Source organism: Castor canadensis, chromosome 10, assembly GCF_047511655.1.
Source record: "Castor canadensis chromosome 10, mCasCan1.hap1v2, whole genome shotgun sequence".
NCBI classification, from domain to species: domain Eukaryota; kingdom Metazoa; phylum Chordata; class Mammalia; order Rodentia; family Castoridae; genus Castor; species Castor canadensis.
In genome coordinates this window covers 111,361,929-111,375,012 of record NC_133395.1, presented here as the reverse complement: position 1 = coordinate 111,375,012, position 13,084 = coordinate 111,361,929, and the positions used below count along the sequence as shown (strand labels likewise).

The 13,084-nt window shown below is 49.0% G+C and overlaps 1 protein-coding gene across 1 annotated transcript in view; it reads right to left on the bottom strand.

The window, feature by feature from the left end:
• Dnah1 (dynein axonemal heavy chain 1) overlaps positions 1-13,084 on the bottom strand; it is a 63,351-nt gene that overhangs the window by 44,032 nt on the left and 6,235 nt on the right. Inside the window, 11 exon segments of the mRNA XM_074043876.1 lie at positions 338-420; positions 741-860; positions 1,405-1,630; positions 1,719-1,912; positions 2,707-2,857; positions 3,807-4,105; positions 4,433-4,644; positions 5,506-5,663; positions 8,776-9,028; positions 9,869-10,030; positions 12,723-12,855. Coding sequence (XP_073899977.1) covers positions 338-420; positions 741-860; positions 1,405-1,630; positions 1,719-1,912; positions 2,707-2,857; positions 3,807-4,105; positions 4,433-4,644; positions 5,506-5,663; positions 8,776-9,028; positions 9,869-10,030; positions 12,723-12,855 — 1,991 coding nt within the window.

The following is a 13,084-nucleotide window of genomic DNA, read 5'->3' as shown; positions in this document are numbered from 1 at the left end:
GGGACTACCCACCAGGCTGGCCTTTTGCTTCTCTCACTGATTCCCAACCACAATCAGGGTACTCTAAATCTGGAGTAAATGTGTGTTAGGCCATTGATGGGACAGATAAAAGGTCAGGGGAGCAGCTGGGTCCCTAGGCCAAGAGGATTTCATCTCAGTGATTTATTTCTTCCCCACGGGCTACCTGACCCTGCCTGGTTCTGGTCCCTGTGTGGTATTATGGCATCTGGCATCATGGCAGGGCATTTCTGGTGTGATTACACAGTCTGTGTTAGCTGGAATATTTGGCAGTCACTGAAGCTCAGTAACTCTTCTCCCACCTTCTGCTCCCACTCACTTGTCATTGAAGTCTTCATTGCTGAGGTTGTAAAGGAATTCATCTATAACCTCGTAGTCATCTACGACCTTTGCAATCCGCTCCTGCATGTACAGGTGAGGAAGGGGTTATTGGGACCAGACTCTCCTCCAAAGACGTTAGATACTAGAGAGGGAAGGTCTGGGGCTATGGGCCATATGGGGTATGGGGTGTGAGGCCAGCCATAGGCCCAGAGCTCCGAGATCATGGACACCACACCCAGTTTCCAGTCTTCTGTCCCATGCCCTCCTGGATCCCCTAAACAGCATAGCTCCAAACCTCTGCAGTATCCCCAACCCAGAAACCTCTGAACTGCACCTATCCTCCATGTGCCGCCCACCAGGTCCTAGACACTGCCCCATCAGAAACCATACACCTGTCTCACCTCCAGCATGGCTAGCTTCTCAGGGATGCCCTTCATCCACTCCCGCAGTTCAGCGAGCTCCTCTATGCTGTTAGGCTTCTCATAGATTTTGCGGCTGATGCTGCGGAATGCCTCACAGATCTGGCAGTGTGAGGAGGATGCTGCAGAGGGCTGTGAGCTGCTCCCTTGCCTTCCCTGGGGCCTACTTTTCTTCAAGTTCCCCAGTGCCTCCCAAAAAGTAACTCACTGTCTCAACATGAGGCATACCCTGCAGTGCTTCCCAAGAGGGACGCTCCCAGCAGGCTCCCTGGGTTGTTGAGGTCTCTTGTGGGGCAGGGGAGTCACTTAGATCTCTCCACCCTCCCAGCCTCCTGTGGCCCCACCAATGCACTTAAGACTTCTGAGGCCTGCACTTGTACACCCCCAACTCTTGGAATGGTCCATCCCAGGGTGTCCTTTGTGAGGGTGTCCCAAGTCTCTAAGGAAGGAGCTAGCAACCTCCCATATGGGACAACTCCCTACAGGCATATGGAGACTGAGGCAGAATGATTTCCAGTTCCTTCTGTTGGCCTCTGCAGGCACCCCTGACCTTGGCTGCAGACATCTTGCTAGTGGGAGTACACTGTGTGTACAAGGGTTCTTGGGTGTAGCTATGGCCTCTGGGGCCAGGTGGGTGGGAACTTACACTTTCCACTTCATTGTGTAGGTTCTTGGCCAGGATGTCCAGCATGGAATTGGCCAGGGTTTTGCGTTTCTTGGACAGGCTCTGTTTGACGTTGTCAACGTTGATATAGAAGGGCCCGATGACGATGCTGCTGGGCAGTGAGTTGTCCAAGATTTCTTTCTCCATCAGGTGGGTGAGCACCACCTCCCGCACCTCCTCAGCTGTCGGGCTCTGTGTCTGGTAGTCCCTAAGGACAGTGTGACACGTGGAGCAGGGTATATGGGGACACACACACAGGCACACTCGAACTTGCACACACACACACACGGACATACTTGAGGAAGGTGGCAACATCACTGTTGTTCAGCTCTAGGTACTTTCTATATTCCTTGGCATAGGCCTGCAGAGGAACCATGGCCTGGTGCATGGCATTAGCGATCATGGCCCGCAGCTCTTCCACCAGTGGCTCATGAAGCCCCACTGACTCCAGCAAGGGGTTGCCACTGATAAAGATATCCTCCATCACCAGCTGCAAAGGAAGGGATGGGGAGGGCAGAGCTGGATGAGCTGCAGGATGGGTAGGCAGGGGGTTGGAGGTAGGGATGTCCTTCCAAGGCAAGCAAGGATATGTGACCTAAAGACTGATTGGGTGGCACTGTGGCCAAGCACAGCCAGAAGAATATGGAGGTAGGGAAAGGGGGTGCAATAGCATGACTTTGAGAGGGCTACAGACAAATCCAAGGCTTCAATGTCAGACTCTGATCAGTGCAAAGGAAAGAAGCAGAGGACAGCCAGGTGGCTGTAGCTCTGACTGGCCAGCAGGAGAAACGAGAGGGCATTTGAATTCCAAAGGCTCTTGGGCCTGGGGAGAGAGCTGTGTGTGGCAGGGTGTGTGTGTGCACTGGTGGTGATTGGTGGGGACCTTGGATAGTAGTTGTGTGTGGAAGTTGGCTTGTGTCTGCTCTTGAGATGAAGAGAGTGTAGGAGTTGGGTGGGATCAGGGGGTAAGATGTGGGACAGATGTGGCTGTGGCAAGCCCAGGATTCAAGTTGCTGTTCTGACACTTGTCAGTTTTGTGACTCTAAGCTAATGATTAAAGTTCTCCAGATCTACAAAGTGGGGTGTTAATAGTTCACAACCCAGCTGTGGAGAGGATTAAAGGAGGAATTTGAGAATTGTAGGACTGATCACATGACCTACCAAGCAGGAGGAGACCCATGAAACAGTTCCACTGTCCTGAGATGTGGTAGTACCCTACAGCTCAGGGAGCCACTAAGAGCCAGGCCAGCAGGCGGCCCAACCCTACCCAAGTGTAGCATATACCTTCTCCAGCTGCGGTACAGCGTGGGTAGCCAGGATGCCCTTGTCAAAGAGGCTGAGCACAGTTGTCTCGAACTGCTCCAGTGGGGTGCTATAGTGTACCCCAGAGCTGTCCAGCACCAGGTCCACGATAAACAGAGGATTCTTCCGGGGTCTGAGGGGCAACAGCTGGTCTGACTGTGGGCAGGACCTGAGGTAGGACCCTCTGCTATTCCTTCCAGCACTGCAGCCCTTGAGCTTCTCCATGCATAACCCTTGCCTTGTCCCTCCCAGAAACCTCCAAGTTACCAGAAAGAAAGATCCTGGTCCACCAAATTCCTTTACTCCATCCTCATGCCCAGAAATCCCCAGGCACCACAGAGAGAGAGACCTCCACTCCAGGCAGGTTGGTCAGACCCTAGGCACTAGAACCCCCCACCCTCACACTCTCCCTGGGAGCCCATCAACATTGGTTTCAGATGTTACTACTACACACCAATAGCCCCGAAACCTGGATCCCAGCCAGGGCCCCTCTGATGGCTTCTGACTAACCTAAAACAAACCCAGCCCCCAATCATGACCCCAGAAGGCTCTTCATGATCTGGTCATTTCCCATTTCATCCTGACCAGGCCTCCCTTCCCTTAACCCCCCTTTAGCCATACTGGCCAATCTGTCCTTCTCCAGCTGCCCCAAGCCATTTCTCTCTTTGGTGTCTCTGCATGGGTTGGTCTCTCCACCTAGTGGACACCATATTTCTTTTCATTTCTCAGGTATTAGTTCAGATGCCACCACCTCTCTGATCCTCTGGCAAAGGCCCACCCCCAGTGACTACTGCTAGTCCCTAACAAAGTCAGCAAGGACAGTATCTGTCTAATGACTTGTGCCATTCCTCCTGGAAACAGCAGAAACTGTATGTCTGGTTCCCCTAGTACCATGCCCGATTCATGGCAAGTGCTCAAAGAATTATTTCTCAACTAAGTAACTAAAAAACTGAGTGAATGCAAGTGAGAGTTGGTGACTTCCAGGAAGCCACGCACGCTCTGCCTGTTGTCAGGCCCTGGCTGCACCAACCCGGCTACTGAGGACTGGTAAGGAGCAGCTGTGTCTGCCCAGCTGGGCCCACCTGTAGGGGCTGTTTATGAAGTCTTCACCCCAGACCATGCCGTCGGTGCATTCGAGCACACTGCAGCAGGCATCACTGATGAACTGCGAGAAGCTGGCCAGTGAGTCCTGCACCAGGAAGCGCAGTGCGTCCTGCAGCATGTACTTGATCAGCTCCATTAGCTTGCGGAGTTTTGACATGAGGTACACCTCCCAGTTGGTCTCATAGAGGTTGTACCAGCCCTTGCTCATGTCGCGCAGGCTGCTGCGCATGGCTACCTTCAGTGTGCTGATCCAGCTGTCCTTGAGGAACATCTGCACCTGGAGGGGCCACAGGTGTGGCCACAAAGTCACCCAGAGACCCCTCCCATCCATAGCTGCCACACTTGAGAACCCTATGTAGGGTTCTTGAGGTGGCCTTAGGACTCATCTGACTAGGGAGGGAGCTCCCCAAATTCCAAGTTACTGCCAAGCCCTGCCAACCAACATCCTCATGTGACCCTATATCCTCTTTGTCCTGCAAAATGAGTCCCATCTCAGGCTCCAACAAGGCCTAGGAAGAAGCAAGGGCTTCTCGGAGCCCTGGCCTGTGCCTCTCAGCTCCAAGGGCCTGATTGCACCACCCTTCATGCCCCAATGTCCAGGCACCTGGGAGAAGGTCTGCGACTGGATCTGCTCAAATTCCTCCAGGCGGCTGTACTTAGAGAGGTTCGAGTGGAACAGTGACATGCAAGTCACCTTGTTGCACTCAGCCCGCACCTTGCTCAGGGCCGTGATGACTTCTGGCCGTGTGAGCAGGGACACAAAGGTGAAGTCTTCCTTCTGCTCCCGGAAGGGGTACTTGGGGACTTGCACCATTCCTACAGGGTGGGAGCCAAGGATCAATATCAGATGGGCCTGGGATATACCAGGGGTCTGGATGCAGCTACATGGTGTTGAGTCTCCTGCTTCCTCCCCAGAAGAGACAGCTTTGTTCCCAGAACCTTTCTTCCCCACAGCCTGCCAGAGTGGCCCCAAGGCCTGTAATGAGTTGCTGGCTCTGGGATGGGTAAGGAATTCCCTTGAGGCCTCTCTAGTCACAGGTCCCTTATATAAGTAGGTGGTAACTATGGATTCTCTACCTGTCATTTCCTGCCCATGCTGTATACACCCTGAGGAGACTGCCCTCTAAACCCAAGAAAGGAAGCTGTGGCCATCAGAACCCCTCAGAATGCCTGCTGTTGCACCCCAGCCAGTGTCCTGGGCACAGCACATATGGGAAGCCAGGTTAGGAAACGAGGTTAGCGTGAATTGGTAAGCTCAAAGCAAGGGTACTTGGGGACCCAGGATCCTGCTCTGAGACTTGGTCTGCCACGTGTCTACATGGCTGCAGCAATGCCAACCCCACTCTTGCTACTGGAGGAAGGAAGGACAATATGTCCTTGAGGTCTGACCACCAGAGCCCCTGTCATCTACTTTTGACCATGGCTTTCCTGGTACATGTTTATCTATGGTTTCTGCATTACTAAGGCTAATATATATTTTTAAAGATTCCTTCTCTCATTTCCCTGACAAGAGCCTTCCAGGCAGCTGGTAAAGGATTGTTATGAATGCTGGGGACAGGGTGGGCACAAGGAAGTGTCAGGCTCAAGAGGACAGCAGCAGTAGGATGGACCATCCTAGAGGGAGAGGTGGGAGGGGTAGCTAGCCAGGTGGATAGCCACGGGTCCAACAACTCTCACCATGCTCAGGTACCTTCTCCTCCTCCTTCATGGGCAGGGTCACGTAGGAGAACGTTCCGGGCTTGGAGGAGACTATTTGGTCAAAGTTGATCTTGTTCATGCTACGCTCGTAGTCCAGGCTCACTTCTCTGGTGAGACTGCTAAGGTGTTCAAGGACCCTGTCCGTGGAGAGGTAGACTGGGGAGTTAGGGACTGTTGACCCCCACCTTGGGCCAGCTGGGGCCCAGGCTCTGCTCTGGCATGGACTTGGGAGCTTCCACTCTGGATCCATGGGCATATCCCTTCCTGGACCCCGAGTAGTAACCTTCACCATGGTCCCCTGCTTCTTTCCTAGGTCCCCAGACCCTCATTACTTCAGTCCTCAGGTCTTCCCATTTTCCACTTATCACTGTTGTCTTAGTGTAGGGCCCCCTTCCTGGTCCCCTTGCCTCCACCTCTGCCCACTCCAATCCATTCCCCACAAAACTCAAATTTTATCACATCCTTCTGCTTAAAACCCCTGGTTCTTAAAGCAAAACCCAACCTCTTCCTATGACCCAAGAGGCCCTTTCTATTGACCTCAGCATTGTATTGTAATACACACAATAACATAAAATAATGAGGGAATTGAGATAAAACATACTAGCCATATCAATAAATAAGAATGGGCTTAGCTCACTTTTTTTTTGTGGTACTAGGGTTTGAACTCAGGGCCTACACCTTGAGCCACTCCACCAGCCCTTTTTTTTGTGATGGGTTCTTTTGAGATAGGGTCTTGTGAATTATTTGCCTAAGCTGGCTTTGAACTGCAATCCTCCTGATCTCTGTCTCCTGAGTAGCTAGGATTACAGGCATGAGCCACTGGCACCTGGCAAAACATGTTGCAAAGAAGCTGATTTGTGAGTCTCTTTTTTATTTTTCTTGGTGGGACTGGGGTTTGAACTCAGGGTTTTGAATTTGAAAAGTAGGCACTCTACTGTTTAGCTCACTTATTATAAGAAAAAGATTTTTCATTTGGCTCACAAAGTAAGACCCAACTATATGCCAAAAGCAAGAGACCTATCAAACAAAATAATTCAGAAAGGCTCAAAATAGAGGGATATATCAGACAAATGGAAACAATAAGAGAGCCAGGTAAAGCAAAGTTCACATAAAAAAGCATTGCAAACTGGGCATGCTGGCACATACCTGTAATCCCAGCATTTGGGAGACTGAGGCAGGAAGATTGTGAGTCTGAGGCTACCCTAGCTACATATCAAGACCCTGCCAAAGAAAGAAAAAGAAGGAAGGAAGGAAGAAGAAGGGTAGGAAGAGAAGGGAAGGAGGGAAGGGAGAGAGGGAAGGAAGGAGGGAAGGGAGGGAAAGAAGGAAGGAGGGAAGGAAGGAAAGGAGGTAAGGAAGGAAGGAAAAGAGGGAACAGAGGGAGGAAGGAAAAAAGGGAGGGAGGGAGGAAGAAAAAAAGGAGGGAGGGAGAGAGAGAAGAAGGGGAAGGAAGGGAGAGAGAGAAGGAGGGGAGGGAAGGGAGGGAAGAAAGGAAGATACAAAACCAAATCAGACATTTAAGAATAGCCAGGAAAACATTAAAAGGGAAAAGCTACAAGGAGGACTAGCCCTACAAGACACTAAAACATACTATAAAACAGTACAGTGCAAGAGCAGGAATAGACAGGCTAATGGAAGAGAAAGTCCAAACAGACCCAAGTACATATGAAATTAGTGGATGGTAAAGGTGGCATCTCAAATTACTTGGCCAAAGATGGAAGTTTAATAAATACTGCTGGAACAACTGGCTAATCATTTGGAAAAAGGTAAAACTGGATCCACATAGGGCTGAATCAAGAAAATATATGCAAAAACTGAAACAATATATGTAGTAGAAGAAAACTTCCCTATAAAGGAGGACTTCCCATCTATGCCTCAAAATGCAGATGCAACTGAAGAAAAGATTAATAAAATTGTCTAAGATTTTTATATGCAAAACTACCATTAAAAAATCAAAACATGGGCTGGCAAGAGTTCAAACCCCAGTACCACCAAAAGAAAAAATAAAAAGTCAAAACATAAGTAACAATTCAGGAAAAGATATTTATGACATAGCACAGATAAAGAACCAATAACCCTAGTATATATACAAGCCTAAAAATTGGAAAGACTAAGAAGCCTTAGTCTTTCCAAATGAAAAATGGATGAAAGACATAACTAGATAGGTCAGAAAAGATATAAAAACTATCCTTAATCATATGAAAAGATATTTGGCCTCACTTATAATAAGATAAAACTATACTGAGAAACCATTTCTTACTTCTAGATAATCAAAAAATTTTATAGTGTTATAACACACTCTTGGCAAAGCCATGGGGAAGCAGGCACTCTCACACATTGCTGGTGAGCATGCAAAATGATGAGACCCTTCTGGAGGGTAATTTGGCAGTACCTAACATTATCTTTGTACCTAGCAATCTGATTTGTAAGAATCTACCTCAAAGATATACCTCCATCAATACAGACAAATATGCAAGATTATTAATGGCAACATTCATTATGTGTAATCACAACATACTGAAAATGACCTAAATGTCAACATATTGAAAAATGGTTGAATAAACCATGATTCATCATGCAATGAATTACAATGCAGTTGCAAAAAGCAACAAAGGAAATTTCAATGGACTGATAGGGATTGATATAGATATAAAAATACAGATATGTGTGGTTATATATAATGCAATGTCATATATATCCCATATATTTACTCTATCTATCTATCTATCTATCTATCTATCGATCTATCTATATCTCCCAGATCTGTCTTGCCTTAAGAATCTTGAAGCAAAGATTTCCCAGTAGCAACAAACACACCTAATGCCAAAATCTTGCCTTCTAAATATTCCTCTAAAGTGAATCAGGGCTCTGTAGAGAAAAGGATGATTTCAGGCTGGATCTGGGACACTTTCTGTGTCAGAAAGTGAGGATGTACTCAGAGAACAATGGGAACATGTTAAAAAAAAAAGACACAGGGATAGCCTGAAAAGGCTTCCATTGGTCAGATCCGAGCATCAAAATAAAAAATGGTAGTAATGCATTGTAACCCTCTCAATGAAGTAAGAATCCATGAGTCCAACTTGATAATAAGGGATCTGGAGATGAACAAGAAATCGCTTGGGTCCTAAGTCCATATGTAGTGGGCAAGACAGTCCCACATAGGTAAACCTCACACAGGGAGTTCTACCCCATGGTAGCTCTACTTCCCCCACAGAAAGGCCCCCCTGAAGGAGGCTTGCAGGCACTCACTGTGGCCCTTTGCGCATCCGGGGTGTGCTCATGGCCCATTGCTTGATCTTGCTTAGGCTCTGCTCATTGATGAGCCACTGGCCCTCCGAGGGCATGCAGTCCACATACAGGTTGTACAGCAGCAGTGCCTCCGTGTTCTTGCGCAGGGCATTGGCCTGGACCACACGCTGTGTGAACACGCGAGGATCCTCAGCACAGAAGAGAAGCTGGATCCGTGGCACCCAGTACTGACATACCAGAAGGGGTGGCCTTCCTGGGGGCCGGGTGGGAGGGAGAAGGGGACAGAGTCAGGCTCTCTGGGCTGGAGTACTGGGTTTTGGTCAGCTGTGCCATTGATGCTTGGTGGTCGGTCCTGAACAAGTGCTTTCCCTTCTCCTATTCCCTGTCCAATGAATGAAATAGGTATGATGACATTCCCTGCTTTGCCTACTTCACAGGATGTCATGGGTGGATACAAGGTGTTTTGTAAACTGTAAAGAGCTGTGCTCAGATAAGGAATTACACAGGAGAGGTCATTCAGGTCCTCACTCTGCAATGCCACACCTGGAGCAAACCTCACTAATCCATGGGCCTAAGCTCCTTTTCCATATCATGCTAAAAGCAGCACTGCCAGATGCTCAGAGTTCACTGAGCCTTTTGCCCTTCCTGGGGTCTCCCTTTCTCTTTTCCCTCCCTCCCTCCTTCCCTCCTGTCTTCCTTTCTTATTTTCTCTTCTTTTTTTCTTTCGGTACTGGGGATTGAACCCAGGGCCTCATACATGTTAGGCAAGTATTCTACCACTAGAATTATAGCACCAGATCTTTGTTTTTTAAGATAGGGTCTCATGACTGGCTAACTTTGCCCAGGCTGGCCTTTAATTAGATTTCCTGCCTCCATTTCTCAAGTAGCTGGGATTATAGGTATGCACCATTTTGCCTGGCCCTTCTTGGGGACTGAGTCACCTGTCTGTTGGTTCTTACTGGTCAGGGAACAGACAGCCACAGATTAAACTGAAGGCAGAAGTCAGATCTGAGTTGGTGGTGCCTGTGGCGGGATTTTCGAGAATGGGCCAGGACTGAGCTGGGAGTCCACCTGGGAGAGGCAGAGCTCATACCTTTGTCTGTGACTCCTCCATTCAGGATGGGCATCCCTGTCTCATCTCGCACCAAGCCTTTCTCATCCGTTTTATGCACCAGGTACAGCTTGTTCTCCTCATCATAGTCCAGGATGCCAACCTCACACCATTTGTAGTCCAGTCTCTGACTCTTGGGGTCCTCTAAAACAGGAGGGGACACCCCACCAGTGCTCTTTGCCACAGGAGCTGAGAGAGGCCTCTGTATGTGGCAGCAGGTGCAGGACAGATCTCAAAGGTCACTAGCCTGGCCCCTTCCCACCAGAACACCCCGTGGCTCCCGTAGAACAAGGGCCCTGCTTTCTCCAAGCTAAGCTGGCTGCTGATGAACCCCTGGCCACACAAAGACTCAGAAGGACCAGGCCTCTCTGTACAATCTACCAAGGCAGACAGAGACAGAGGCCAATGGGGCAGGGACAGAAGGTAAAAAAGCCTCAAGCACACAAGAAAACTGCTGAGTACCTGTCATGGGTGGTCATCATGGATGAGTTGGACCTCTTCAAGGTGACCAAGGCCAGGGTGAAGCCCTCCCCAAAGAGTCATTGGGCTCTTTGTATCAGAAGTGGGCAGGATAGAGCAGAGTCTGGGCCTTAGCCTGTTTGGTAAGGAGGGGTCTCCTGCCTCCTCCTTGGGCTGAACACTTTGGTCCTGTTCTGTAGTTCACCTGCTGCTGCTGCCCCCTCACTTCTTTCTCTCCAGATCACTACACAGCTTCCTATTTCTGTGATTTTTGAGCTTGTTCCTGCCTTAGGGCCCCTGCATTGGCTATGCCTTTTGCCCAAACATTCTTCACTCAGGTGGCCTCATTGCTGTTTTTTTCCCTGCTCAAGTTGGAGAATTATCTCTGATTAAAATACCATCTCTGACTATTATCCCTTTTGTGTCTCTCACAGTACCTAGTTAGGCTACTGTCAGCTTCTTAAGAGCAGAAGCAATTTTGTTCTGTCTTGGTCACAGATGTGGACCTAAGCCTAGAATGGAAACTGGTGCCCAGAATGGAAACTGTTGAAGAAAAAAGATGTTCACACATGGTGCCCAGCAGATGAGACCCCAACACACAATAGCTTAAAACAAACCAATGGGATCTGTACATGGGGTAAGGAAGGAAGGGCTAGAATTCCAAGGAAAGAGTCTCCATCTGTTGACATCAGATGAGTAAAGAAGGTTGCTGAAGTATACCTCACCTGTTTTTTTTTTCCTTTTCTTTTATTATTCATATGTGCATACAAGGCTTGGTTCATTACCTCACCCGTTTGCTTTCCCCTTCCTTTCCTAGTAAGTTCCCTTTTTAAAAATGCTGACTTAGCCTTGGCTCAACTCAGAGGAAAAGCTGTCACAAGAAGCCCCCAGTGGAAAACAAGAGGTCTTGGGCAGATGCTCCACGTGGCCCACTCCCACCCTAGTGCTTATGCCCAAGGTCAGGGCCCCTGTGAAACGGGGAGTTTGGTGCTTGGGGCACTTAAGGTTATGTGGTCCCCCAAACCTTCTGGTTTTATCACTGGGAGTTAGAGATCTGGGAACAACTGAGTTAAATTATTTCTGTAAATAAATCCAAATTGAAGGGAACATTCTGGAATTCTTGTGTAGGTCAGAAAAATTGATTCTAGTATTAATGCATTTTTAAAATGAAACATAAATTTGCAACCTGCTCAATAGAAGTTGAGCTCCCTGTGAGCTAGGGAGGCAGCACAGTCTTAAAACTGGTCATTGTTCTCTTTTTTGGGGGGGGGTACTGGGGTTTGAACTCAGGTCCTTATGCTAGGTAGGCACTTTACCACTTAAGCTGTGCCCCCAGCTCTTTTTGCTTTAGTTATTTTTCACATAGGGTCTTGTGCCTTTTGCCTGGGCTGGCCTTGCACGGAAATCCTCCTATCTATGCTTCCTACATAGCTAAGATTACAGACATGAGCCATCACACCCTGCCTCAGTCATTGGTCTTACAATCCTGTCTTCTACTTGGGGACTGGCCAACTGGGGCTACTACCCACTCCATGGGCATCATGTCCACCCAAACGTCAGGGAGCAGAGTAGCCTTCCCTGAATGGGGGAAGAGCCATCTCCAGTCTCCAAACTTAGAACCCTGACCTTCCCAGGAAGCCTCCACAGAGACCCAGCTATGCAGGCCAGGAGGGAGCCATGAGCACTCACCTTGGCCCTGTTTCTGACAGCAGGCAACTGGAGAAAGCCTCCATGGCCACCAGGAAAGACTTGAGGCCAAAGGAGAAGCACTCTGGGCAGACATAGACAAGACATGCCAATCTATGTAGCATCTATGGGTATGTGTAGGTGGGGTACTGTGGTGGCCAATGGGTGATGTGACAGTTGGGATACATTAGTGTGTAGTAAAAATGTATGTGGGATGGTGTGTGATTGTGAATGTGTGTGGCAGGGTGCATTTCTATGAGAAAGTGTGTGACAGTGTGTGTTGCCCACACAGAGGGAAAAGCTCAGAGGCTATAGTTATAGCTGGAACAAGGATGATTTCTGGGTGGTGGGATGGAAGGACTCTAATCATGCCCCTTATTCACCTTTGAACATTCCTAATGAGCACATGTATCTTTTATTACTAATAAATCAAAGATTTAAAAAAAAATACTAGACACTATCTAGCTGTCCTGTTTTCCAGCCTTCTCCACAACACCATCCCTGGTCCCTGCCTCTATGTGGCCAGCTCTCTGGCCTGGAGTCCAGCTGGGAAGCCTCAAAAGACCCCTTACTTCCCATGGCAGCCAGGTTCCAGGGGAGCCCAGGAATCCCTGCCAGAGCAGCCCAGGAATCCCTGCCAGGACTGCTACTGGGAAAAGACAGGACCCCATCCTGGGCTGGCCCTGCTCACCATGTCCCAGGAAATCATCAGTGGGCAGGAGGGCTTTTCCAGGCACAGGTTTCCTGTTCTGAGACTCTGGATCCAAGCCCATGTTGAGCCACTCTCTGGGAGTCCTGCAGTCAAACTCCTCATTGTCAAACACCTGGAGAAAGTAGTCAAATGTCCAGAGGAAGCAGTTGCCCTATGGCTGGGTAGAGCTGCTCCCAAGGGCACACAGGGTGTAGATGAGGGGGAACCAGATTTCTGTTCACCAGGCCAACCAAGACTCAGGCAGAGAGCATTTGGGAACTCAGCACAAGTTGTGGGCTCTCTTGCCTACACCTAGGTCAGGCCTGAAAGAACAAACAGGTGGGTCTTGGGTTTCTTGAGCA